Source organism: Acaromyces ingoldii (genome assembly GCF_003144295.1).
Source record: "Acaromyces ingoldii strain MCA 4198 unplaced genomic scaffold FA10scaffold_10, whole genome shotgun sequence".
Taxonomy (NCBI): Eukaryota; Fungi; Basidiomycota; class Exobasidiomycetes; order Exobasidiales; family Cryptobasidiaceae; genus Acaromyces; species Acaromyces ingoldii.
In genome coordinates this window covers 28365-54952 of record NW_020290256.1, presented here as the reverse complement: position 1 = coordinate 54952, position 26588 = coordinate 28365, and the positions used below count along the sequence as shown (strand labels likewise).

At 52.5% G+C, this 26588-nt stretch overlaps 8 protein-coding genes across 8 annotated transcripts; 4 read left to right on the top strand and 4 right to left on the bottom strand.

Moving 5' to 3' along the window:
• The first annotated feature begins 3501 nt into the window (after positions 1–3501).
• Positions 3502–3861, top strand: FA10DRAFT_270010 (hypothetical protein). The gene has a single exon (XM_025522964.1). The coding sequence runs from the start codon at positions 3647–3649 to the stop codon at positions 3809–3811; it is 165 nt and encodes a 54-aa protein (XP_025373837.1). The 5' UTR covers positions 3502–3646; the 3' UTR covers positions 3812–3861.
• A 351-nt stretch (positions 3862–4212) lies between these two features.
• Positions 4213–5205, bottom strand: FA10DRAFT_49388 (hypothetical protein). Its single transcript, XM_025525520.1, has 3 exons — positions 5083–5205; positions 4798–5018; positions 4213–4667 (listed from the first exon to the last, which is right to left on the bottom strand). Exons 1-3 carry the CDS (start codon positions 5134–5136, stop codon positions 4523–4525), a joined length of 420 nt encoding a protein of 139 aa, XP_025373836.1. The 5' UTR covers positions 5137–5205; the 3' UTR covers positions 4213–4522.
• A 1119-nt stretch (positions 5206–6324) lies between these two features.
• FA10DRAFT_289513 (hypothetical protein) lies at positions 6325–7026 on the bottom strand (the record flags this gene model as incomplete). The annotated part of the gene is made up of 1 exon (XM_025524303.1): positions 6325–7026. The coding sequence occupies one exon, from the start codon at positions 7024–7026 to the stop codon at positions 6325–6327; it is 702 nt and encodes a 233-aa protein (XP_025373835.1).
• Positions 7027–10215: 3189 nt separating this feature from the next.
• FA10DRAFT_49375 (hypothetical protein) lies at positions 10216–11917 on the top strand (the record flags this gene model as incomplete). The annotated part of the gene is made up of 1 exon (XM_025525519.1): positions 10216–11917. A coding segment is annotated over exon 1 (1482 nt), but the record flags the coding sequence as incomplete, so codon positions are not given.
• A 1301-nt stretch (positions 11918–13218) lies between these two features.
• On the bottom strand, positions 13219–15295 carry FA10DRAFT_263163 (hypothetical protein; the record flags this gene model as incomplete). Its single annotated transcript, XM_025520178.1, has 3 exons — positions 13219–13230; positions 13269–14686; positions 14827–15295. 3 exons carry the CDS (start codon positions 15293–15295, stop codon positions 13219–13221), a joined length of 1899 nt encoding a protein of 632 aa, XP_025373833.1.
• A 6000-nt stretch (positions 15296–21295) lies between these two features.
• On the top strand, positions 21296–23199 carry FA10DRAFT_276602 (catalase). The gene is made up of 2 exons (XM_025523330.1): positions 21296–22532; positions 22579–23199. The coding sequence occupies exons 1-2, from the start codon at positions 21402–21404 to the stop codon at positions 23113–23115; spliced, it is 1668 nt and encodes a 555-aa protein (XP_025373832.1). The 5' UTR covers positions 21296–21401; the 3' UTR covers positions 23116–23199.
• Positions 23200–23350: 151 nt separating this feature from the next.
• FA10DRAFT_270004 (hypothetical protein) lies at positions 23351–24470 on the bottom strand. Its single transcript, XM_025522963.1, has one exon. The coding sequence runs from the start codon at positions 24035–24037 to the stop codon at positions 23399–23401; it is 639 nt and encodes a 212-aa protein (XP_025373831.1). The 5' UTR covers positions 24038–24470; the 3' UTR covers positions 23351–23398.
• On the top strand, positions 24229–25621 carry FA10DRAFT_289509 (thiolase-like protein; the record flags this gene model as incomplete). The annotated part of the gene is made up of 3 exons (XM_025524302.1): positions 24229–24569; positions 24629–25108; positions 25189–25621. 3 exons carry the CDS (start codon positions 24229–24231, stop codon positions 25619–25621), a joined length of 1254 nt encoding a protein of 417 aa, XP_025373830.1.
• Between the last annotated feature and the right edge of the window lie 967 nt (positions 25622–26588).

Sequence of the window (26588 nt, the reverse complement as noted above, 5' to 3'; positions counted from 1 at the left end):
GACCTTGCAAAAAAATAATTCAAAATTTTAATTTCATTAACGTGGCGCTAATCTTCCCGTCTAATCTGTAAGGAGGCTGCCAAGCCCACGCTTCCGAGATGGCAGGTATCTCGTACCGAACCACGCCCCGCCTTACAATAGAGCGTTGCACGGATGCAGACATTCTTTCTTTGAGCTTTTCCTTCTTTCGTGCAATGCTCCCAATGGGCTGCAGAATCAGGCCGAGGAGCCCCGCTTCAACAGCGACGCCACAGTCTACATTCGGCCCTGCTCTTGACGATAAGGGCACGTGCGAATCGCTCTCCGAAGAAGAAGCATTGCATGTGGACACGAAGCTGCAATGTCAGACTAAATCACCACCTGCGAAATCATTGCTGTGTTTGGTCTCTGCTCGCCTGAGCACCGACACTTGAACTTCACTTTCGGAGCAGTGCTTTGTCGAAGTCATTATTGAGTAGGCCTTGTCGTAATGAGACTATCTGATCGGTCGTCCTCACTTATCGCTCACCCGAGCATCGCTAGCTGCCATCAGAGAGCCGATGATAGTATAGCGATCAAAGACGCTCTCGACGGGAACGCCTTTCCAAACAAGCTCGTATGGTCCGATTTGGTACTTCTCGTGGGGATCTTGAAGCGCTTCGCAGATGGTTTGATGAGCCTCATCGGTGTCGCGCAGCGAGCGCACCACCCGCTTCGTCGCATTGAATCGGGTGCCTGCCTTAGTGCGGCCCTGGTCTTCACACCACCTGACGCGCATTTGCCCCTTGCCCTCTATTCGGCAGCGTACATGTAGCAAAGTACGTTCCTCATCGGGCAGATGTCTAACAAAGAAATTCGCCAATTCGTGGTAGGTCTCAAATGACTTTGTTGGTATCGTACTGTTGTCTTTGCGGTGCACCAAGCGATCGAATAGATGTTTAATACTGAACATAATAATTGCCTTGCGTTGGTCGTGGAGGATACAAGGCAGAATCGAATCTGAACTCGTAACAGAAAAAAGGGCGGCGTAAGGTGGGTACGTTCCCAAAGTCACGTGAAGAATGGGCTTTGTGTCGTACTTGCTTTTCATCTGTGAACAGTACCGTCGCGTGGGATCCCGCGCACGCTCCTAATTGAAAAAGTGTCCCGCGCATGCTTTTATTTCAACGCCTGCTGCGGCTTCCAAGAAGAGCATCTTTGCATTGTCGAGCTCTTGCTGCAAACGTCCACTCAGCTCTTGCTCATCCACTCATCTCTTGCTCAAAGATTTCTGTACGTCTTAGCCAGCATCGGCGCAATCGGCAATGACGCGACTCATCTCTCGCTCAGCCAGATTTTTGGTACCCTCATCGATCTCAGCGATGACCCCAGACATTTCTCGACCCAGGGTATCGTACGTGCAGCACACGCATTAATTTACCTTGCATGACAAGATCATTTAGTGTATATTAATGTTATCATGACTCCACGTCGTCCTATACCGATTATATGTCATCTATTTACACGTCTGCAAATTTGGCTTCTAGGGCTACTGAGTCTCGCTGAGAGCGAGAAATGAAGTTTTTGACCATATACATCCTTCAAGAGGGCTTGTACAAAGCAACATTGAGTTTGAAAGTTGTGTGTACGTGTGAAGGTCTTCGTGAGTGGAAGCAGCGGTCTCTCGGCGGCAGGGTACAAGCTCAGATGTGATGGGATCACTTTCTCGTTTAATGCGCTTTGTCACCCACTTCTCACGATCCGATCCTTGTTGGATTGGAGACTGTCACGCGCCGAATGAACCGATTCATGCAAAACCTGGAGGAGCTGGTGGCAAGCAAGCAGGAATCGGCACCAAGTTCTAAATGCTCGACGTGGAGGACAGAAGGCAATCGAAAATGTGTGCGAGATAACCCCGATATAATTTGAGATGTCTGAAATTCACCTAACAAGCGGCTTTGAGCAAAGATCATGGCCAGATAGAACCAACTAGATCGGAGCAAAGCTGCAATTTTCGCGGGAGTCAGATGAACTTGTCCTGTTGACGCTGTTCCAGGAGTCACAAAAACTTATGAGTTACAAAGACAGCACGAATTGGCCTTCATCGAAGAGGCTGCCCACGAGAGACGGCATGAGTGGGCCTTCATCCCGAGCAGGCTGCCCGCGAGAGAGGTGCTACCGCGAAAGTTGACCTCGGAGAGCTAGGTGGCCTCGTCACCTCGTACTTGGCAGACCAGAAAAGCCAATATCCATCTTTGACGACACCGTCGACCTTAGCCGGATGATTGCGAGCCTTTTATCAAAATCTGACAAGACCATGGAGGCTACTAAAATTTTGTAGGCTGGCTTGCTGGGAATATCCAGCGTATGAAAAGCTCAAAAGCTGCTTATTCAAGTCGTCCAAAGCAGGTACGTAGCCGATAGAAGTAACAATAGTGAAATACAACCACGGTATCAATTTGTGCGATGCTTGTCTTGATAAGTCAACTTCAATGGAGATGATTCAGCGGTGATTGTCTTCCGAGCAATCAATTCCGAGTTCACATAAGCGTTGGCCGAGATGTGATGAGAGACATAAGGCCGAAGCCCGGTGGAAAACTCAGCGACGAGCGTTCCGTTCCAGTGCCGATTCTCGAGCGAGGTCCATGCGGATATAGATGATGACACGGTCAGTAGGACGCGCTGTCAACAAAAGTAAGCGGGAGCCCATTCTTGAGTAGCCGCGACACACGCGCGCTCCAGCGACGATATTTTATGCGCTCTTCCTAAACCAGACCTTGAGCTTGGCCGACGTACGTCGAGCAGACGCGAGAGAAAAAGGAGCGCTGTCTCGCCCCTATTGAAGCCGTGCAAGCCCCGAAAGACGGCTGTGAGAGAGCCGCATGTCTGATTAAGCCCAAGAACGGACAAAGTTGAGCAGTGCGATCACAGCGCAGCATTTGTAATGGTTTGTAGTCAAAATTTTTACGAGTCGTAATTGCATTGAGCAATTATTCTACTCCTCTACAAATATCCTGGATAACGATTCGCTCCGATCAATGTATGAGGGAAAAGCTTGGGTTTCATCGATCACGAAGCACAATTCAATCACTCGGATATTTCATGTCAAAGCTCTTGTGCTCTGCTCTGAATCGGTGGCATAGTCTCGCTAAGGTTTTGGGTCGTGGAGAGATTCAACGCTTGAAACCAGGTGACATTCTTCGGTCAACATGTGATCCTCCGTGCTTTTGAGCACTCGCGCAGAATTGGCTTCGACGATCTCGAAGGAACTCTCAGAAACCGCCCGCTTCCACATTCCCTCATATTGCCACACATTCGTCGATTTCGAGTTGATCAAGCTTCTCGCTGAGCTGAATGTCGGTCTGAAATCATGCGCATCAGGCCAAGGTCTCGACCTCAGCAATGTTGTTGCACACGCGCAAGCAAAAGATCAAGGCATTGTTGATCGCCGCAGTCTCTTTTGGTTCCTAGAAGGCAGCATCGACGCAACCTGAAAGAGCTGACCCTGTAGAACTGTCTCTAATCCCATTTCAAATCATAGAAAGCTCCATTCTGTCAGGAACGGAGCGAGACGTTTGGTGAAAGTGCGGTGAAAGCGATATAAATCTCGACCGGAGCTGAGCGTAAGAATCTTGACCGCAAAGGAAGTCAGCGAAGTGCGCGGAAGAGACGTACAAATGGGATGACCATGTATGCTGTCGTTCGCGTTTTCGAAGGTGCAAACGATCATCAACGTGTTCGGCTGTGCTCAACACCTTCGATCGTGTGTAAGTCAGAGGTGCTGCAAGACGTCGAAACACCATCGATTGACCAAGTATCTCTGACCATGGATGGGCTGCGACGTCTCTTGTGAAGCTAATTCTTTCCGCGAACTTTGCGGGGAATGATGCCAATGATCAGTCTTGCTGGAGTTGAGAATGTCGTTTATCCTGCGCAGTCTGTCATGATCTAGATAACAAATGAGAGTTCGATATATTGCGTGGAGAAACCTCGGGATCGCCAAGGAGCTTCATGCTCGCATCATGAAGTTCGCCTACTGCGCTTAGACGACCTTCCGCAGGCCTTCAAGCATGGCTACAACACTAGGTCGAAATCGCTCTTCGACCCAAGACGAGGCCCTCTTTGAGAGCAAGAGCAGTAAGAAAAGGTTCCAATAATCGGTAATGTCGCCTTTCCAGATTGTGACTAAATGCTGTATCGGAGAAGGAGCAAAATGAGTTGTGGACATCGGTTCCTAGACCTTGCAGATTAATCACGATATTTTGTGCGATTGATGCATCTGAGATGTCACTTTGAAAGGCGATCAGAGTTTCGAAGGTTGGGCCCTCTGAGCATATCGCCAAGACCGAAAGAGGAGAAAAACGTTGTCCATTCGTGTTAAAGTAGACTTCCTCCAGGCGTTCGATCATCTTCAGACAGGTAGCAGTCTCTCCTGCAGCTTGATTCTCGGCATAGAGAAGAGGCTGGGAGTCGGACTTGGCTTCGAGGATGATACAGGGAAAAGCAAGTTCTTGAATGCCAGGCGAGGGCCAAGGAGGAATCGCGTGGCGAAGCGAAAGTGCATTCAGATAGCTTCTCGACAGTACTGCGGCCTCTGAATGCCGCTCCCGCAGATATTGCTGGGAAGATTGCTGCGTTCGAAGCCCGAAGCCCATGTCAGGCTTTGGCGCCGCCAAAGGTTCGGCCTCGGCGGACAGTAGACCCACTGGCTGAGTCCAAGTGACGTCTTCCCTGCACACGAGTGTTCAGGGATGAAGAAAGTGGTGATCAGGACTGCATGCGACGCCACGAGACATGCGTGCTCGGCGACAATCTTTCAGGCGCTTTAGCTGAACTCACGTGTATTGCAAAGCGCCGTTCGTCCGCAGGTCGCTGACCAGTTCGCGAATCATCTCCATCCACCTGAACTCAACCTGACCAATCAAGCTCTGCGGGCGTTCTAGCATTTCCTTCGCTTTCTGAAGAGCAATGATTGCATCCCTTGCGGGCGTAGTGGCCTCATCGACGAAAGCCCTCTCAGGTATTCTGTCCATCTCCTCCGATCCAACAAGAGCTACAGCCTTTTGACCAAATTAAAAATTAAGAGGGGATATCGTCAATCGCAGTCAGAGAGTGAGGACTCACGTCGGACCTTGAGATGATGCCTTTAAACGTTTCCAACGTCAGAAATGCCTCCATTTCTCGCACATGAGGGGGCCACTAATTTCACTTGACGCGATTGATGTATATCCCTGCACCTTCCAGATTCTGTGTGCGGTACGTACGACTGGCAGCTTTGCTTACCGTACTCGCCCAAGTCAATGACTGTGGCATCAGTCTTCCATTTGCGAGCGGAAAATGGTATCAAATCACAGGACCATGCTGATGATCTCCTTGTCCGCGTCTTCTTCGCCTCCCCAGAATGCTTCATCTGCAAACTAGATTCATGCTTGAAAGAACGGCGAAGGTATCCCACATTTAAAGCACTCTATCGCATTTGTTTGCAGCTATTTCTGTTGGACAAATGGGAAAATGACACGTCCATTGACTTGGGCGAGTACGATTTCAACTTTTGATCTCGTCTCTCTCCATGCCATCGATAAGAAGCCAGATTTCTGAACAAGGCTCGAGATCTGGTAATTGGGCTTCTGCGGAACTTAGGATTGGCCCGGCTTGAGATCTGCAGCGGGAGAGATAGTCGTGTACGACGGAGAGAAAAGACCCCTTGGTTTGTCCTTCAACTCTGACCTCTTCGAGCGCAAGCCGCTCTTCCTATGCAATCGGGTCTTGCGGACAAGGAAGATCGGAGCTACTGATACGACGTACGTCGAATAATGCAGACAGAATGGCAAATGACCCTGAGCGTTCTGCTCCTCCGTCCATTTCTTTCCCGCGGCGAGGTGACCTGTTGCTTCTCCCTCACTTTCCTTCCGGCTGCGAGGCGACGGAGTAATGCAAGGAAGCAGGTGTCGTCCTTCTGCATCGTCAAAGGGAAAGAAATCAAAAGTAGCAATTCTCCTTGGCTTGAATGAAAGGCCATTGGTGAGCAGCTAAGACAATGCTCGATCGGCCTGCAACTAGCACGAGCTTCTCTAGGTCGACAGCTAGAATTATTGTGTGAACCCATCTCATGCATAAATTGAAAGAGGGAACAGGCGGCTGCTAGCGACAAGAAACCGTCAAATTTTTCGAACGGGAAATCCTTGAAATCCTCGACACCAAATCCTCCTGGACATAAAATCTGCGCACACTTGCAAAGCAAGAAGCGGCTTTTGCGCGCCAAAAAAGCACCGAATTGCTGGTGCATTCGACTGACGAGGTTGCTGCTGACACCGTTTCGATCTATGCTGAGAATAAAATGCTCTCTGACCTGACTATTCAAAATTATTACATTTCCGTACCTTTCGAGGACACGAAGCATTGTTCTAGACACACGGTTACTTCGCGAACGATACTGCTGCTGAGTGAACGCGTCGAAGCTGTACCTGTATGAGACCGTTGCTGCTGATGTTGTTGTTGTTGCTGCTGCTGACGCTGCTGCTGACGCTGCTGCTGATGCTGCTGCTGCTGCTGCTGATGCTGATGCTGATGCTGATGCTGTTGCTCTGGTTGATGGTAGTGCTGATACGTTTGCAGTGTCTGAGTGTCCGCCGGAAGGTGCGTCTGCGTCTGCCGCGGGGTGGGCAACGTGTAAAGTGATTCCGTTGTCTGTTGTTGCTGCTGCTGCTGTTGCTGCTGCTGCTGCTGCTGTTGATGTTGATGTTGTTGTTGTTGTTGCTGTTCCCATTGGAGGGGCGCTGTGTACCCTGCCACGGTACGCTGCTGACCCCGTCGACCATGCTGCACGCCTGAGGAGGTCCCACTCTCGTGTTGCTCTTGAAAGGAAGAAAGTTGGCCCTCTGGCTCTTGCTGATCAGTGATGAAACGGCTAGTACTGCTCTGATGATGATACATGTCGTCGTCGTCCGAGTGTGCATCATCGGTGTCGCTTCTGCTGCCGTTACTGCCCACGTCGCCAGCACTTCTGCCTCTTTCCTCTGCATAAACCTCCGTTGGGTTGGACCAAGTCCGTGGAGTCTGGCCAGACATGAAGCCAGCAAGGTCTTCCAGACAGAGTGAACCTAAGACTAAGGCTCTCGCTCAAGCTTCTGTCCCTTGCTCGGTCTACGTGCCTTCTCTCTCGTGTATGTAGAGCAGGCTCGTCGCCGGCAAGGACTGACCATATGAGCGAGGATGACGGTGTGATGTCCTGTCTGTCGAGAGGAAGGTCGATCACAGCTTTCAACCTTCTCAACCGAAAGCGATAGTCTCAAGAAGGAGTGCGATAAGGCGAGATCGAAGGAGAAAGAGAGGGAGGGAGGAGAAAAGTGGGTAGGAAGTGCTTGGAGAGAAGCAAAATAGAGCGCCACAGCACAGTCTGAGCTTCCCCCCAAGCTCATCAAGATACTATGAGGATACCAGAAATGCTTGGCGCATCACCTTGCCCTGACTTTCTCTACGCACCTGGAGGTTCTACTTTATTGACCTCCCCCTTCCTCGCTCGATGCCGCAGCTCTTTCTCTCGTTAGGGGAAAGCAACGACGCAAACTGTCGATGAGTGTACGACTAGCCTAGCTGAGTGAGGCTGTATGGTGGCTTCAAGAGGCTATTTAAATGGAAAAGCCCTTTCCAAGGTGAATAATTGGTGAATGCTGTCGCCTGGTTGGCAATTCGGATGGTGAGAGTGCGGTGAGGGTTTGGAGCCGTGAAGATCGGTGCGCGGTGGCTCTTAAAGCGATGACCTCTTTTTCTTTTTTCGGGCCTTGGCTTTTTCTCGACTACCAACCAAAGTAGCACCTGCAATCACCTTGTGGCCAGTCTTCGTCAAAGATGCCTGGCAAGTAGCCTCGTATAAGATTCTTGTCACCGCAGCTGTCTGCTGTGGTGAAGGACAAGGATGGATGAGTCGAAGGTTAGTGGACAGAGTGCCGAGAGGAATATGCAGGAGTCATCCACAGGCTAACGTTCTGGCGAGAGGTGGTCGTTTTCGGGAAAAGGGAGAGGAAGTGTGTCTGCGGCTTCTTGAGTATAACTTTGGGAAAGAAGAATGGGAGAAACGAAGGGGGAGGAAAAGTATTTCTAGGATCGATGCACCTCCCCAAATCAGCAATCAGCATCATTTGCGCCAGCTTCCGAACCAGGCGACTAAGCCTTTTCGCCATCTTATTTTCAGACATGTTGCCACCTCCTCTTCTACCCTACCACGCTGTTCACAAGCTCCACTCTTGTCTAGATGTTGCGTACTTTTGACAACAGACGGTACAGACAACATGCTGTCTTCTAGCGTCTTGGTACGTAGGATGAGTAATGTAGAGGTGGATTGCCCGTTCTGCAGAGATCGGTGAAGGTTGCGTGACGAGACTGGGCATAGTGGGACATTACAATGGTTTTTTAATTCCTGCGTGGATGGGTTTGCCCGTTTTCCTCTGCGATCAGCATGTACGTCTCATTTTTGTCACAAACATCCAATCCGTGTTCTCTGGAGCCAGGAACAATTCTCGGACTCAAGGTGCAGAAGATTGCGACGTAGTCTGCGAAGTTCGTCTCTCCGTTGGTCTTTCTTTTGTTCGTTCTGCTCTCGCTCTCCTCAGAGGGAAGGTGTGGGGCACAAAGTCGGTCAGAAAACCGCCTTGTGCGAGAAGGATATGCTTTGCCACCGTGCTTCGAGGAAATGTGTGACATTCTCCTACACGGTCACGGCATCTCCCGGTGAAAGTGAACTCATCTATCGGTGTTTACTAAAGGGCTTTCATGTGACCGTAGCTCTTAAACGACAAAGCTTTGAAAATGAGGCCCAACTGTCTAGGTAGCGACTCGGCAGTTCCATTGGCTGAAGGACACGTCCCAAGTATTGCGGATCTGGTTGTCTATTGCTCCGCCCATGCGTTGGTAGCTTCTACAAAGGCCCCATCTGGATGAATACCGAATATTTGTTCTGGAATTCATTTCCTATCTTGCAAATATACATTTACACTTGAGGACAGCCCAAGCGTAGATTCCCTTTGAGCGAATTAGGCTACCGAAAGCAAAGTCGGCTAGGTGAGTTCTGCTCGGATGATCGTCATAGCTTTACATCGGCACCAAGCGCACGTCAATTCAACAGTCCTTTTTTTTTCTCATCGGCAGGGTCCTGCCGGTCCTCTGCTTGCTGGAATCTTCATTCTAGGGGCTGATAAGTCGGCCGTCAATGGGCAGACGTTGGGCGTCTCGATTACGGCTTGCGGAGCCAAAATTAGGCACGGGCCCACTTGTAAGGTTGCATAGCATGCGAAAGGGTCCAAAAGGCAGCTCGGCCTCTTAATGGTCCGGTCGGTGGCAAATTATCAAGAAAGTGTACTATGGGGCAGGAGGAAATATTGAGTTTGCTGCGCTAGGTGATCGGGTCGCAAGGCGGAGAAGGTTCAACACAAGTACGCATGTACCCTGGAGGCTAACTTCAGGTGCACATAAATTACTCGATACTATCGATCAACTGACCCTCTTGACCCCGTTATATAAATTAAGCCTTCTGCTATGTTGTAGAGCCATGTGGCGCTGTTCGCATATAACTTCAACACAAAGTTACCCGAAAAACTAATGCAACAGGTGACGTGCTCAAGCCTAGATTTCTGAGAACACGTGATTCAAGTGTTCCCGAGAGATAGGCTCGCCATTCATGTGTTTGCCCGCGTTCTGTCCGTAATGAGGGGTATTCGCCATGGTTGCCCGCACGTTTGCCCGTTATGACGCGAATTCGTCATGATTGCCCGCATGGTCGGGCTACAAAGTGGGCACCGTGCGATGCTCTGTACACGACATGAAGGGTCACGGGTACCGCGCCGCAAGTTCTTCCTCAGTTCTAAGGTGCTCACTAATTCATCCTTGGTGTTCCTTGAAGCTCGGCAGGGATCATTGAGGTCAACGCTACCTCCAGCTGAGACCCTTAAAGCACCCTTCCCTCTCTCATAATGGAGTTTCCTCAAGGACGACAAACTGATCTTTTCGGTCAGTGGTATGGAGGTCAGTGGTATGGAGAAAACAGTTTACTTCAGAACAAGGATTTCCAGTTCTTCTGTCACCACCTCAATTGGTCAATACGTTGCAGACGCAACCTAGCCTTACAAGGAAGAGCTCTTACAAAGACACGACTGCATCACCCAGGAACCAAGCAAACGCAGCCAAGCCAGGCGGGTTTTGCACATTCGTGGATCAGTCCTTGACAGATTCTTATCATCGACTGGACTCTCAATCAAACAGTCAGTCAAGAGGTTTGTTATCTCGACTTTACCGTGCAAGCACAACTCTTGCTCCAAGTGCACTAGCATACGGCCACCAGCTAGGCCGCACTCGTTGCCACCTGGGGCCGTATTTCGGTCACCCTTGCTTCGAATGCCCTTGTTTCGGTCACCCATAGTTCTGTCACCAGTGCTCTGTGTTGCCACAAGTCGCAGCATCGACGCTGCAGCAGAAGCGCAACGGAATGAGCGCGTCTCGACACCACACCAGTCCCTCGACCGCTCGTTCGTATGACACCGCAAACATTTCGCCGAGCGAGCTTCTCTTCTCGCAGGCATACACCTCCCTTCCTGCCCCGTTTGCGATGTCTGCGAGCCCGTCGAGTACGGATCAACAAAGGTCTGGGGAGTGGAGCAGCTCCGAAGTTGCCCAGATCCTATTGACGGAGCAGCTTCCTCAGTTTCTGCCGACGGTAAAGTCGAGTGAACAAGGGCAGCATCATTTCCAAGCTTCAGATGAGCCCGCGCGAGACTTCAGTTGGACCCCGATCTCACACCCCTCATCTAGCCCTTTGAGCTCATGGCCATCGCAATCATCACTAGACCTCCAATTTTCTCCCTCAAATTCAAGAGCGCTTCGTAATGCCTCGCAAAACCACGACAGGCCTTCCACCCCTTTCGAGCAGCATCAAGTGCACCAGAAAACCCTGCAGTTCAGTCAAAACGACGAGTTCCAGTGGGGAGAGGACAAGTCGTGGGAGCAACAGCTTGCGACGAGTCTTTTTGGCGACTTTCTATCTCCACCAATCAGTGAAGTGACACCTTCCTCTTCCTCCCTACCGGCTGCTGCACTTTATGCCAACGTCAATGTCAACGCCAACACAATCTACTCGACGCCTCTTGTGTCGCCAGAGGATCGGCAGCTGACGCAAGCTGGGGCGTACGCTCTCTTTCCGGCCTTTCCCGGACCACCCTCTCCACAGAACCCATCTCCATCCGAGATCTACAACTCTACGGACCGCTCCCTCCAATCTGGAGCGGGCTCGTCTATTGAACCGCTCTCAGTGGCTGCAATCCCTGTCGACCTACCAAAGAGGGTGTCAGCTGCCTGTCGTTTCTGCAAGGCTCGCAAGCTTCGTTGCGACGGATGCCATCCGTGTCGGCAGTGTCAGAGGAGGTGTGTCGCATGCTTCTATCAGCCCGAAGCGCAAGTCAGACCAAGCCGGCGAATGACCGACCCTTCATTTGAAGCTTTCCGATCCACAACGGCACCTACACTCAGTGAAGGCCAGGGGTCGAATAAGCATACCAATCAAAGGAAGAGGAGCTATACCTCAGTCGCCGAAGCTAGCCTTGGGTTTCACACCCCTTACATACCGGCTTCTACCTCGGGCCGTTCAAGGTCTTCATGCGACTTCACGTCCCACTCAGCAGATGACAGCATCGCAGCCTCCTCCGTCTCGGTCATCGCTGGCGATAGCGCAGATGCATATCGTCAGGAGAGCAGCAGCAACAGCAGCTTCAAGACCTTTAAAAGGGAGGATCGAACATCATCAGGCTTAAGCAGTGCGATCGAGAGCAACAACAAGCAAGCTTTCCCTATCCATGGTAATTATAGAAACAGCGGCAAAGGCGGCAAGAAGAGCATCTTCAGCACCATCAGCATCAGGAGTCGACCGGTCGGAAACCGGAACTTTTCCGAGATGAGTGCTGCTCAAGAGGTCCGGTATATCTGCCCTTTTCCGGGGTGTGATAGCCATTTTTCGACGAGCGGGCATGCCAGACGACACAGCCGCGTTCATCTGTTACTGGAGCCTTTTGAATGTCCACACAAAGGTTGCGCGCGACGGGACAATTGCACACAGCATCAGCGAGCCCGACACGCTCTTCAGATGGTCGCCTACCGTCAAAAAGTAGAGCGCTCCGAGTCGAAGGACGAGCACTGAGGTCTGTCAAATCCCAATGCTGCTGATGTTACTATTGTATTGACGTGCATATCGTTGAAAGACCGTACAGTACAATCAAAAGAGGAAACATTTTGTCTTAATCCTACAGAAAATGATTGCATTGGATCGGCACACACTTGAGCTAGCTGCTTTGCGAGCAGCTGTATAACGCCATGTTTCCTTTTTGATGGACTGACGGCTAGAACCAATGATGTTACACGTCCTCTCGAAAGTGATTTCTCTTTGTAGAGTGGCTGAGGACGAGCAAGAAGAAGGAATTTTAGAGTACTACTCCCACCCCGAAATTCGAAGATTTATGCTGTTGACGTGCATTCACTTCACCTCCATAGGTGAGGTAACTAACTGAGAAGTATAAAGCTTCAAAAGATGAGAGGAGGTACAAGATGTATAAGAAGGTCAACGATGACAATCTGGAGCTTTATTTGACAAGTTTCAACGCAAAAGCGAGGTCTCGGACGTTTAAGAAGAGGCCTGGCGTTTGGTCCAAGCATCGAGTTCGCGCTCAGGCAAGTGTTAAAAAGTAAAAAGCGCAAACAACAACGGGTGATGAACTATTGCCTGGTCATCAGCTTCGAAGCTTCTCGGCAAGTCACAGAGAGTTGCAAGAGCATGCGAGAAGGCTTTGCCTTGCTTGTTCAAGAGCATGCGAGAAGGCTTTCCCTTGCTTGTTCAATGTCTTGTTGCATCGAAAAGTTCTTTTTCCTTCTTTTTCTCAATGTCATCTTTCTCCATACAATTTCATTTTCCTCCTTAATCTCACACCGAGCAATGAGAGTAGAATTTTAGTTCCCAGACGGAAATAGGGAGGTAAATGTGAAGGACAATTGTTTTAAATAGAGGGGCTTAAAGCATGCAGAGAAGGATGGGAGGTGAAAGGAAGCATTTCAGACCAAAATTCTTCGTCCATAAAGCCGTCCTCTGGTAGATTTAGCATACCAGAACGGCATGCAACAATATCATCCGAGTATGAAGTTGTTTGTCCCACGAACGTCTGGTCTTCTGGAGACTGAGCGTTCGCTTCAGGACTAGAGACGTTTTTAGCCAGAGGTAACACTCCGACGTCAGTCGAGAGACTGTTGGCATGTTGCAGCTGCTCTGTGACGACGCTTACTTGTGAGGGTGGATTGAGCAATGACTGCAGCAAGTTCGCATAAAGCGCCGCGTTGGTGATGTTGACCATAGCAGTACTCTTCAACGTATCCGCAACTTCCTGGACGAGTGCAAGAGCGCCCTCTTTGTCATGGTGCTCTGCCAATTTCGCCTGATTGCAAGCGAGCTTGAAGAGAAATGGGCTAGCGTACGTGACCATGATGAGTTGCGCGTCGGGTACCCATGGCAAAGAAGCGCGCATGCCCCCCGTGGTGCCGTACATGACGTCATGGGCCGATAGCCAACAGGCAGCAAAGAAGATGCCCTCGTTGATGCTTACCTTTCCTTTTCTTCTTGGGAGATTGAGGTGATACTGAAGGCCAAAGGAGTTGACAAGCAGCCTAGCATAGCTAATTCGAGGGGACCACTGCCGGTGCAGCGAAAGGAGCAGCCTCGAATCGTGATCTAGCTTACGGGACTGACATCGCTTAGGCAATTCGAAAAGCATTCTTGAAGCCCAGTGTTTGTTCCACTCGTCTAGCTCTTCGTTGAAGGTACGAATACACGCCATCTTGGCCTCGTGGTCAACAGTAGCGTGGATAGATTTTGCCGTTGTCTTGGTGGTTGCCGCCTTCGTCTTCTGTAGTCTATGCTTGAACGCAGGGGCAGCCGACCGACGGAGATTCCAGGTACGAAGATGCTTGAGTTGGCGACACAGCATACGAAGCAAGTCGACAAGCGCGGCGATCGCCGTATTCCAGGGGCGATTTAGCCTTTCATCATCTTCACCTCCGTGGATTGCTACAAGGCACCATCTACGGCAGTGGATGATCAGATCATCGTCTTGGAGCATGTCCTGCTTACCCATTAGGGCTGAAAAGCTTTTGTTGACTATATAGCAGCATAACCACGTCCGCTGCCGGTTGAAAATCTCGAGTTTTGTGTCATGGGCGATATTTTTGAAATTGTTGATGACGTCCTCGAATGCGCCCTCGTGCTGCTGTGAAATGCCCAGATCGGTAGCAATGCGCATCGCTAGGCCGCTGTACACCCAAGATCGATCATCGTTCCAGTGTTTCGAATCGGGCATCCACATGGCAAAAAGCAGCAGCCCCTGGACTATTTCGACGCTCTTTGTGCCCTGACTGAAGCATTGTGCGGCCAGGCGCTCAGCTTCCACGCAACATTTGGCGCTGATTTCTGGCTTTTCATGGTTTGCCATGTTGCGGCTTCCCACCGCCCAGACAACGGCCAAAAGAAAGGCCGACCGGCTGGCGACCAACGCTGGCGTGTGAAAGCTACGGTCGAGGATGAGAAAGTGTTGAGCATATCGTTCATAGAAGGTGTCGAAGATGCCACAGATGTTTGTCCAAGACAGAAGGCCGTGCTCGAGTAAACGAGAGGTTACGCACTCCTCATTGCCAATTTGCTGAGAAGATTCTCAGCTTCGCAGTCTTCGCGTTAAGGATGAGAGCAACTCACAAATGGAGCTGCTCCCGGCTTTGGTCGAACAAAGCGTTTGCTCGATGTGCGAATTGCAGAGAATGTGGAAGATGTTGCTGGAGTTGTTGATGCCTTACTTTCTCTTCCCTTTCCTTTGCTCTCCACCTGACCTTTTCGTCCTTCGTTGTCGTAAGCAGTCGCGTCTTCTTCGGTCTCACTACTCGGAAAAGGATCTACCAGCACTTCCAGCGAGTCCATGCGGCCGACGGGGCCCAAATATCGCTCGGAGGCGTACTTTCCCCCCTTGCTCTTCCTGGGTAAGTCCGTTGATTTTGATGTGCTGGGTGACGTGAAGCTGACTGGCAAGGTCTGAGTGGTCCCTTGTCCTATTGTACCTCCTTTGTTGTTTGTTTTATCCTTGAAGTCTTGCTTCTTCTTTTTCTGACGCCCGCTGATGAATTCCTCAAGCTGTGTCGTAGCCTCGTCCACTCTGGCCTGGAGCCAATCCCGCTCTTCCTCGTCAGTCTCGTGCGCCTCTGTTGGGGATTTGTGGAGCTGCTGTCGGTCGCCTTGTCTCAAGTAACGTGCTGAGTGCTGACGCCACATGCCGCGTGGCAGCGAATCGAAGCGGCAGTCATAGCCCAGCCGGGCGCATCGCTGGCAAGGTGGACTGACCCCATCTGAGTTCGCCTTTTCAGGCCTTAACGGCACGCATCGCACTTTCAGTCGTCGACAAGTGACGCAAGCAATCGCGCCTCTTCGCTTCTTGCCTTTTTTATTCTCGTGAGCTTCGCTGCTTGTTGGCATACCCTCACTCGGATCTTCTGCAGACGAACTGGTGTCACCAACCCCGGACAGGAGTTCATAAGAAGTGGGCGGACAAAAACCTGAACCTTTTTGACCTCCGTGCCCTGCTTCGGTCTCATAGCAATAGATTCGGTATGCTCTGACCAACTGTGGAGCAACCTCAACGATAACAGCCCTTTCTTGAACCCTTCCTCGTTCGGATAGAACAGGTGACTTTCTTCTCTCAAAACCCAGGACGGGAAGAGAACTAAACTAGTACCGAATAAATATTTTTAGATTGACCAACTCAAATGACGCCGTATCATAAGCTACTCCGCGAGTCTCACCCGGCACCTGTCTTCAGATGAAGATGCTCAGACGCTATTTGAAACTCCTTGGCGTTTGCAGTATGTTTTCTTAGGTCCTACACACTTCCTTCCTGGTGGCAATCTTACCTCTTGAATTGTGAAAGCCTTGGGGGAAGGGACCGAGCAGGATATCACTTGCTTAAGGTCTGTTCCCAATTTCTCTCTTTCTTATTGAGACAATGGACCGTGCAGTGGAGTCGGGTAACCTGCGTCGAAAACACCATGTGCGGATTTGAAACCTTATCGGTGCGATCGGTGTCGAGAGGTCGTTTTCTGTGAAGCACCGAGCGCTTGGCTCTTTTGAGCTTGCCACCAATTACGTGCCACGAACAGCACTGACAACCATTCGCCCATGCCGACCCTTTCAGCCTGCGCCAGGGCAGCGGAAAGGTCATGACCAAGTCGATTCCGCGCTAGCGGTCCTTAAGACCGCTCAAGGACACCCCCTCTCTCTTCGAAAGGAACTCCTCACACCTGTTAGATGCAAAAAAACACAAAAAAACGTTTGTGGTCAAGCTCGGAGGCAAGATGTTCCTCAATGCTGACGGCAAGATAACGACGTATAGCACACTGCAAATGACACCGCTGCAAAATATGAGAAAACGCCGTCTTCGACGTGGTTGTCACGGTGCTTTGGTTTCTTGACATCTGGCCTGTGCCCTTTGATCGAGTGAGCAAAGTGGCGAACCTGAAGATTGAGAAGCACGATGCATAAGTAGATCATGGCCTTCGTGATACGAGACAAGGGAGAGCAGGGATCCAACAAAACAAAGAAGAGCCCTCCACACCAGCAGATACCAGCGCTCGCTCCGTCGCCCGACCACCCGCCTCTCCTCGCGCACTTGAAGCATCTCGCGCACTATGAGCCACGCCATCTTGCCACCCACTCATGCTGACAAAGTACCATTAAGGCGTTGGCGATCTTTATGTCGGCAGACACCATATCTTTTCACCGCTCTCCATGCTGCTGACACTCCATAGAGTCGAAATGTCGCCGCTCCTCTACTGCTGTCGAGCCATTCGAAGTAGGTTGTTAGCTTCCCAACTGTGAGTAATGATATCTCTAGCATGGATAATGAAGCGATATAGCTGACTAAATTTTAAGTTCAGCTTTGCTTTCATCTCGCGATATGACCCAAAGGACTATGACCAAGCGTACGTTGGGAATTCTGTAGCAGAATCGCCATGGTCTCGCCGTGTTTGAGACTGATTTGGGAAGAACAGCACACCTCTCGCAGACGAGCGGCAGTCATCGAAGGCTCTTATAATTCATCTGCCGCGAGCTCGGCCTCGGTCAAACGCTGATACACGTATCTGCTCAACCAACAAGACGTCCATGATGCAGCTCTATCAAACGACAGAACTCACCTCTCGGCCTCAGTAATGAACGTAGGAATTCTCTTCCCCTTTTTGGAGCTGCGAGTGCTCAGTATAAACGTGTCCAGATGCGTGACCCAGCTATATCTGCAATGAAGCGCAAAGCTTCTGCTCTCACAAGCTGAAATCTTATCGCCATGACGTCCGCTTTAGATTTGTGCGATCTTCGCTGCCCTCTCACAGATTTCTAAATCAGCCTGCCGCGATGCTGCTCTCCGCGAGGCGACTCGGCCAACAGCACGAAGGGTGCGTCTACAACGCGCGTAGAAAGTCCACATTCTGACCTAACTCTCATATCGAGTCGTAAGGCGCGGTAATGAATTAGCTACATCAACGCGGCAGCGCCCCGGGACGGCATCCAAGTGCTCAAATTTCAAGTCATCTCAACTTGAAGAAAGCCACAGCAAATTCTCAGACGAGCCAGACTACCGGAGATGTCTCGTTAAGCGGTGATATTTAGACGCTGTGCTCCAAAGAGAAGCATCCAATGAAGGTCAAAACAATCCATATTGGCTTCAGCGTGAGAAGGATTAACGCTTACAGCCTTCTTGCTGAGCGGGTTTGGAAGGACAAGGACCTCTTCTCCCGTGGTCACCAAAGCAACATTGCGTGTGCAAAATTTAGAAGTGTCGCTCACGCTCGACACGTCCTAGAGTGTGGAAACAATCGAACATGGATGCCAGATCTGCGGCTCCCTCTTCTACAGCGTTTGCAAACAACAATACAGGACTCGGGCAAGCTTTCAGATAACCGCAGTCTCCAGAAGCTCGATCACCTCGGAATCCCATTGGTGCTAAATGAATCCATTAAAGTTCAGGAATCTGCTGAGGAAGTTGAACAAGACTGTCGATACGATAAAAGTGAGGAAGTTAGTCGATGAAAGCCTGTAGTCTGAGATGGACATCCTTTCGATTCTCTTCAGTCAGGCCCGCTAGAAGGGGGTCCTTTGAAAAGGCGGAGTCCCTCCGAAGGTCGTGAACCTCGTCAACTACGTTCGTATCGTTCTCCTCGCACCTAGAAGACATGCGCGCTTGTTGGGTGCGAACGTCCACGATGTCTCTGCTACTGATACAAGAGCAAATCGCGCGTGGGTGAGTACGAAGGTCGTCGTCGTCCAGGTGTTTCCCGATTCTACCTGGACAACAGCCTGTTCCAGATTCTCGTCATTGACGTTCAGGGGCAAGCGCGTCGTGGTTTGTGATGGTTGGATACGATACGTCAAATGGCGTGTGCCGCCCAATGACCAATCCGCGATGCAAAGGTATGTCCACATTCGTACTTCTGTCTCCAGCTTGACAAAGTCGGCAGCGCTCTTTCTCTGATTGCGGGTGGGCGCGCCTAGCCGATGGAGCCCGAGTTCCTGAGCGTTCGATAAAGCCAGATTCAGCAGCACCGCTCCGCGAAGGAGGATTACGCAGACCGCTTGCAGGCCCTCTATGCTACCCAAAGTCCCTGAGTCTCCAAGCCGAAGACATTCTTTGACAATATGAAACCAGTTGATGGCCTGAATTATGCCGTTCTCGTAAACCTTTCGGATCTCTTTCTCGCCCAGTGTTGTACGAAATCCATCGTAATTCCTGCTGGCATATCGCTCGAATCCCAAGCAAAGAATCATCAAAACCTTCGCAAGCGCGTACGATTTCATCGCGTCTTCGCCCTTGACAATAGTTGTCTCGTGCTCGCTCAGGTTGTGAACCATCCTCATGACGCCTGGGCCATGGACTACATGTCCGACACGATGATTGATGTGCCGAAGGAACGTAGTTGTGAGCTCTTCGATAATGTTGATACTCGTTCGAGCATCGACGCCCATGGCCGCTCTAATGACATTTGCGCTTTCCGAAGAGTGAAGTAAATCAGTACCTGCGTTCATCTGGGCGTCAGTCTGAAGAAGCTTGGATGTCTTTTGCGGAGAACGGATGAGGCATCATCTCGAAAGAATTTGTTCGAGGGACTCACGGACTGCGAACCGAGATAGGATACGGGTGTCACGTTTCCACCAGAGCCAACCAGCGAAAGGGGCAGAGCTATTGCCCTCGGATACCTTTCCCTGCTCCTTGAAGAGTACCTCTGCGACCAAAGTCGATGATGGCGAGCATCGTAGGTGGGGCCGTAATCGCGCTCAAGCTCAGCGATTCGCATATGTAGTGAGGCGACCTCCGTCCAGCCATTTGCTACGATCGTATGCTTGACAAATGCACCCTCTTGCCTGTTTGCTGTGCGACTATACGCTGCGAAGTCAGAGGCGTCTTTCTGTGGTGTTTCAATGGGTCCTGGTACGTACTTTCTATTCCTCCGCCCTCGCGGTTTACATACATCACGATAACAGTCTTCACTAACACCCAGATTGATACAGGTCGAGCAGAACGCTGATCCTTCCTCGTAACGGCATCGCACCTTCTGGAGCGGCATGTCGAGCAACTGGGTGTCAGTCGGGGAGCAGAAGCCGTCGAAGTACCTTCTCTCTGCGCGGCTTCTTTCGCTTTCTCTTGATTGCTCGTTGACCCTCGCTCGAATTGAAGTGTACTCATGCTGACAATTGGCATTTGAAGGGTCCACTGCAACTCTTGTCGTCTGGTGTCGTACGTTTTCGCTCTCAAAAGCTGTAAAGTACAGAGGTTGGAGAAAAAAAGTTGGGGTCGCAGAGCTGAATTGCGGAGATGTAGATGAATAAACGGGTGGATCCTGCTTTTTTCTGCCGTTCTCCTTCTGTATAAAACCTCCACCTTCTCTGCTTCGTCAGATCCTTCGTCGTACAATAATTCCTGTGTCCTCATGATAGTGTCGCAACTCAAGCGGCAGAATTAGATAAATATGGAATACTTTCATACAACTTTTTGGAGTCATGCGCTAATCCCAAAGCTCGGTCGAGATAGTGCCGCCTTCGTGTACATTTGAGCAATTGCACATCAGTACGATGGGAAGGAATTTGTTATGTTAGATGTTTTTTTCTTCTATACTTCCCCGCTTGCACGCGATTAAAGTTCTTCGGGTTTATAGTGTCCCCTTCTCAAGCTATTTCAATGCCTTCTTATTTCTTCTCCCCGCGTTCTCTTATACTTTCGGAAAAAGCAGCGGACAGGTAGCGGAGCGCTGAATAGCGCGCGTAGGCGCCATGCAAGAATAGACTCTTGTCTTGTTGACACTTTCGGGAAGCTCTTCATTTCGTAAATTTCATGACACGCTCGCTTTCGTCACAGAAGTGGGAACAACTTCAGGGACCGCCCTACGATGAGAAGCTCATGCTAACGAATGGAGTTGGACGACGTTTCCTCGTCATTAAGACGAAAACGATGCCAGCAAGGTCGACGAGGCCGTTCTTCGTTGGCTTTCGCGGTTCGACACCAAGTACTCCATTAACCTGCCCGAAGCCAAGATGCGCAAGCGCTTTAGCAACAAGTGGCTCCAACAAAGCGTTAAGCACTCGGCCTTGGTCTTTCCGGAGGGCTCCCAGACGCTGATTCGTAGAGTGTGGCTCTCGTGCACAAGACCCTGAACCTTCGCATTTCTCAGGAGCTCTTTCTCTCCTTTTTGCTTGGTATTGCTTCCAACGATGTCACAGAGGCGAAAGCTTCAAGCTCCTCCGTCATATCGATGTGCTTCACGAACAGACGAAGGCAGTCGAACAAGACCCTTCACCCCACGTTACCTTGGCACGACTGAGCCTTGTTCAGTTTTATGATGCCGCTAGTCAATGCTCGTGACCCGGCCTTTCTTTCACTCCCCGCATGGAGACCGGATCGAAGGTACACACTCGTCAACGTCCATGCCCAGACCACTTCGCCGTTGCCCGAGCGCGCGCAAGAAAGGGACATTCTGTAGCCTCGCGGATAACATGCCAGAGCGGTCGCTCGTTGGTACCGTGCAACGCGCCCTTCAAAGAAGGATGCCATTATCTTACGATTGGAATACTTGGTGGTGTAAATGTTCTGAGGGTCCACCGAGCAGCCGGCTGAGCTGACAAATGAAAAGGCGAGAATCTCTTTTGCCTCAGCTCGTGAGGTGGATTGGCCAATCCGAGAGCTAGCATATCTGGACGTGCAGGAACTCTTTCATCAGACCCTTCGTGACCCTGATCCGATGCGGCGCAAGCGAAAACCTCGATGGTGCGGTAGATTGATAAAGAGCGTCATGCTTTACAAGCCCTCTGGCAACACAACACACTGCACCGACAAGTGACAATGCTCGACAAGAACGCACGCGACGTGGCCGCCGCGGTGGCTGGCATGGAGCGGAGCCCGGGTCAGGAGCCCACGGACGTCGACCGTAGCCTGCTGTACACGTCTACCGACGGACGCCCCTACCCGAGCCTGACGACGAGCCTCAAAGTGGGGGCACACCCGGTGCAGAGCGACTCTCTGCTGCTCGAGAAACAGCAGGCTTTTGACCGCATGAAGATCCAGGAGCGCATCGTGCACCCCAGCGGCAGCTCTGCATTTGGTCGCTTCGAGGTCACACACAATGTGTCGAAGCTCACCAAGGCTAAGATGTTCCAACTGGGACAGGTGACGCCGGCCTACACTCGCTTCAGCACCGTCACGCTCGGGCGCGAGTACCCCGACAGCGCGCGCAACCCGCGCGGATTTGCGACCAAGTTCTACACCGAGGACGGCAACTACGACCTCGTGGGTCTCAATTGGCCCATCTTTTTCGTGCGCGACCCTTGGCTGGGCCCGGACAACATCCGCTCGCAGCAGCGCAACCCCTCGTCGTTTCTCCTCGACTTTGAGGCCTGGTTCGACTTCTTTGCCAACGTCCCCGAGTCGAACCACACGGGCCTCATGCTCCTCTCGGACCACGGCACCCCCGTCGGCTGGCGCTACATGAGCGGTTTTGGCTGCCATACATTCTCCTGGGTCAATGCGTCGGGCGAGCGGACGTTTATCAAGTACCACTGGCTGAGCCAGCAGGGCACGCGCAACCACACGCTCGAAGAGGCCACTAAGATGTGCGGCGAGAACCCCAACTATGCGAAGCGGGACCTCTGGATGCACCTCGCGGGCGGCGGCAAGTGTGCCTGGCAACTGTGCGTGCAGACTATGACGCCCGACGAGGCCGACAAGGTCGAGTTTGACCCCTTTGACGTCACCAAGGTGTGGCCGCGCGACCAGTTCAAGATGCAGCCCGTAGGCAAGTTGACACTGGACCGCAACCCGGAAAACTACTTTCGCGATGTCGAGCAGGCCGCCTTCAGTCCCGGTTCCATGGTGCCTGGTATCGAGGCATCGCCCGACAGCCTCCTGCTCTGGCGCATGTTCTTCTACCGCGACGCCCAGTACCACCGCCTGGGCGTCAACCTGCACCAGGTGCCGGTCAATTGCCCCCCTTATGGCCGCCAACCAGAATGCAGACACCTAGGACGGGGCCATGCGCGTCGACGACAACAACGGCGGCAAGCCCCAATTTATGCCCAACTCGCTTCAGGGCAAGGACAAGGGCGCCCCCCTGGTGCAGCCGTCGACGACCGAGGTGCCTCAGGCCATGTACTCGACGAGCCAGATGGTCTCGGCACCGCCCACGCTGGCGCGCTCGGCGGCCAACTTCCGTCATCGAGGCAAAGCGTCCGAGTACGACCAGGCACGCTATCTCTGGCGCGAGAAGATGTCGCAGGAGGAGCGCCAGAACACGGGCAAGAATACAGCCTTCTTGCTCGACACGTTTCAGAATGCCGAGGTCAAGACTCGGTTTTTGGCACAGCGCTTTGCCATCTCGCCCGACTACGCGCAGCTGATTGTGGCGAGCATGAAGGAGAGCAAGGGCGTGCAGCTGGCCGAGATCGAGGCGCAGAGCAAGACGGCACACCTCGTCAACGTCGACCCCGGCCACTCGCTCGGCATGGCAAAGGACACGTCGTTCATGGGCATGAAGCAGTGTCCCTACCAGTTCAAGTCCTGATGCGACAGTCTGTCCTGGCTGCTGTTTTTGTGTTTCTTGAGGCCTGAATCTCGCTGCCAGCCCTCTCAATGTGTCTTGATTTCTGCATGGCTGGTGATGATACCTTCCTCAATTTCGAATGAGAGATTCCTGCGGCTAGTCACGCCAAGCTACTTGATGCAGTCTGAGCGGCCTGTTGACGCGAGTCCGGAGACTAGCTCGAGCAGCCCAATTCATGTGACGTGTGCCCACAGTGGCGGGCAAACGGCGAGGACCTATCTCGCCTTTGCCTTGGATTCGAAAGTCACTCGATCCCCTCGGCGATGGGCAGCCGGACGGCAACCTCTTGACCTGTACAGTTCCGCGGCAGGATTGCAACGAGCGGGTGATTCGACTGGATTTGAGCCGCCTCTTTCCGTGCGGTCGAGTTCTTCGTGCTGAGCACAGATAGCCAGACGATACCTGCCATGCCCTGCAGTATGTAATGGAACTGTAGCGGGACCAGAGCCAGATTGATAGCTGTGGCAGAGGTCCAGAAGAAGATGCCCTCAACGCACGCCCTGGGAAAGCTGTCATTGATGCGCTGCGCCGCAGAAAACCATCGCAAGAGACCCCGGTTGGCGGTGCCGTAGTCGCTGAGGGACTGCATGTCGAAGAAGTAGGAGTTGAGCATCGGTGCAAGCGTGACCAGGTCCAGTCCGACCTTGCAGAGGATGCTCTGGGCCCGAGGTACGTATTCCACAGCGTCGAGAGAATAAGAAGGAGCAGTGAGTCTGGAGCGCAGCCGTTCCTCCATCACGAGCGCCCGCCATGCGAGCGCGATAATATTGGAACGCCTGGCTTCCGTCGACGCCGTCTCGTCTGGCATGCTCCAGCCCTTGAGCCAACAAGTCCCCCGCAGACAGCACGTAGAGGATCGGGTACAGGCTGCGCCCAGCTTCATGATATGAGCGTCCTGGTGGTGGGTGTCACGGCGGAAGCTCGCGGATAGAGGTCCCGATGCGCACTTCCCGCTGGACGGAATAAGGTCGGACGCGGCCCCGGCTAGGTTTGGACGGACCGTGCCTCGATCCTTGCTGGCTTGACACTTTTGGCCAACGCGCCTTTGGCATCTCGACGGCCGAGGCGCGGCTTATGACGCCGCAGACGCACAAGTTCATCGAAGTCACCTACCGCGCACTCCAGGGCAGCAGCGTCGAGACGACGACGATGGGCGTCTTTGTCGGCGGGTCCCAGGTGCGCCAGAAGCCGCTCCACGAGTCTGAGTTCTCAGCCGATGCCCACCACCAGACGGGCCAGTGCGACTGCATGCTCGCCAACCGGCTGAGCTTTGTCTTTGACACACGCGGGTCCAGCTACAACACCGACACGGCCTGCTCGGCCAGTGCGACGGCGATGCACCTCGCCAGTGAAGCGCTGGCGGGCGTGGCGAGTGCGAGTCGGCCTTCGTTGCGTCTGCCAGCCACCTGGCCGCGGTCGAGGACCACATTGGGTTCAGCCACCTCACCGTGCTCTCGCCCGACGGACGCTGCAGCGCCCTGCCCGAAGACGCAAATGGTCATGTCCGCGGCGGGGCCGCCGTCAGCATCGTCCTCAAGCCGCTTGTTGCCGCACGCAGAAACGGCGACCGCATTCAGGGTACGATCCCGGGCACCGTACTCAACGCGAATGGCGCGACTGCGGCCGGCCTCATGTCGCCCTCGGAGGCCTCGCTGCGCGCGTGCGTGGCTAAGGCGTGGCAATCAGCCGGCCTGGAGCCGCGCCTGGCCAGCTACGTCGAGGTGCATGCCACGAGCACTACAGTCGGCGACCGCATCGTGGGCGCCTCGCTCGATATCTCTGGCGGTGCATCGCAGTCGCGCGCCAAGCCCCTCATCGTGGGCTCGGTCAAGTCCAACGTCGGCCACAAGGAGTTCTGCGCCTTTCTCGTGTCGCTCATCAAGGCGCTTCACATTCTCCGCCGCGGCAAGACGGTTCCACAGATCTGTGCGCAAAGGGCAAGCAAAGCGATAGAGTGGGTGTACCATCTCTCGTTCCCATTCAGGAACTTGCAATGGATGATCTAAAGAGCAGCTGGAACTGTGTGATCCAAAGAGCAGCTGGAATTGTGTGCAGGCAATGCACAAAGATTGCTTCTGGCGAGCCGCTGGGCGCGCGCCCCTGGATCGGCATTACTGCCTCGGGCCTCGGCGGCTCCAGCGCGCATGTCGCCCGGGGGGGGGGCAGAGGGGGCGGATACGGAACAAAGGACACTCGACATCGCGGATGGCACTCGACGAGTGGTAGCGAGGGAAATCCAGACGATAGAGAGCAGCAGCTGCACCTGTTTGTCGTCAGCAGCCTCACCGAGCCGGCTACCTGCGCAGCTCTGCCACCAGCTCGACTTCTTCGAACCCAGACACGGATATCGCGCAATGGCGTCGACCCTCGCTCGACGGGCGAGACAGAATCCTTGGGCGACGTAAGCAGTGGGTCACAGTATCGCAAGGACTTTGAAAAGGGCTGGGCGACCGATGCCCTGGGCTGAGGCTTCCCCTGCCTTTCTCTTTCCTGACCAGGGGCCACAGCACCTTCACATGGGCCGGGCGCTCTTCGGGCGGTTCAGTGCCTTTCGCGAATCGGTGCTCCGCAGCGACAGAGTCTATCGGCACGTCGTGGGCAGGAGTCTGATCGAGGACGACGGTCTGTTTGGCGCGCAAAGAGGAGTGCTGTGGGAGAACAACAGTCGGTGGTCCAAGCTCACAAACAGCCCCAGTAAAGTTGATCAAGCACCAATTTTTATTTTCCGGAAAAGCACAGCTTTTGGCCTATAAACGGAAAGATTAGGTGAGTCGCCGTCGTAGAAAGGTGGACAGAGAAGCGCATGCACCCTTCTTTGGAGGTCTGGGCGGTAAGATAAGGTAGAGGTGGCGAGCGACTCGGGTGAATGACGAGGTTGTGATGCGCAGACATCTTTTCCGTCTCCTCAGGCGGTCTGACGGAAGATGCGGAATCGACCAGAGAGTTTTCTCGATGCACAAGATCAAAGCTTCCGGATGGGCCGCATTGGATGCGTCTACATGGTTGGAAGAAGGTAGACCTACGGAGGAGGGGTATCTACGAGCCAATCTGTGATATCAGAATTAGCGAGGAGTTTGGCTGAGGAGAGTCTCTGCAATGGCTATTTTAGCGGAAGCAATTGTGACGAGAAGCGAAGATAATAAGCGTCTCAAACCACTTCCGTTAAGAATGGCACATGAGCTCACGACAGCTTCAAGAAGACTGTTGATCAGAGTTTTCTCAGGGAGATCGAAATTGGCAAGAGCGGCCAAGCTGCGACCTCGTAAGATATTCTGATCCCTATTGACAGCACCTTCTTCGAACAAGTGTCTGTTGAAAGAGAATCATAAGAGACTTTGAGGCCCTCAGCAAGTCTTTTGCCCTCACTTTCCTGTCAGCATCTGGAAGAAAAATCCGAGGGACCACAAGTCGCTTCTGGCGCCGTACTTCTCGCA

Excerpts from the sequence above, each read along its gene's own strand:
- FA10DRAFT_270004 (XM_025522963.1), bottom strand. The coding sequence starts at position 24,037 with ATGAAGCTGGGCGCAGCCTGTACCCGATCCTCTACGTGCTGTCTGCGG.
- FA10DRAFT_276602 (XM_025523330.1), top strand. The coding sequence starts at position 21,402 with ATGCTCGACAAGAACGCACGCGACGTGGCCGCCGCGGTGGCTGGCATG. Across the intron at positions 22,533-22,578 it reads TCAACCTGCACCAGGTGCCG|GACGGGGCCATGCGCGTCGA; the intron begins GTCAATTGCCCC and ends GCAGACACCTAG.
- FA10DRAFT_270010 (XM_025522964.1), top strand. The coding sequence starts at position 3,647 with ATGTATGCTGTCGTTCGCGTTTTCGAAGGTGCAAACGATCATCAACGT.
- FA10DRAFT_49388 (XM_025525520.1), bottom strand. The coding sequence starts at position 5,136 with ATGGAGGCATTTCTGACGTTGGAAACGTTTAAAGGCATCATCTCAAGG. Across the intron at positions 5,019-5,082 it reads GCATCATCTCAAGGTCCGAC|GCTGTAGCTCTTGTTGGATC; the intron begins GTGAGTCCTCAC and ends TTTGGTCAAAAG. Across the intron at positions 4,668-4,797 it reads AACGGCGCTTTGCAATACAC|CCAGTGGGTCTACTGTCCGC; the intron begins GTGAGTTCAGCT and ends ACTTGGACTCAG.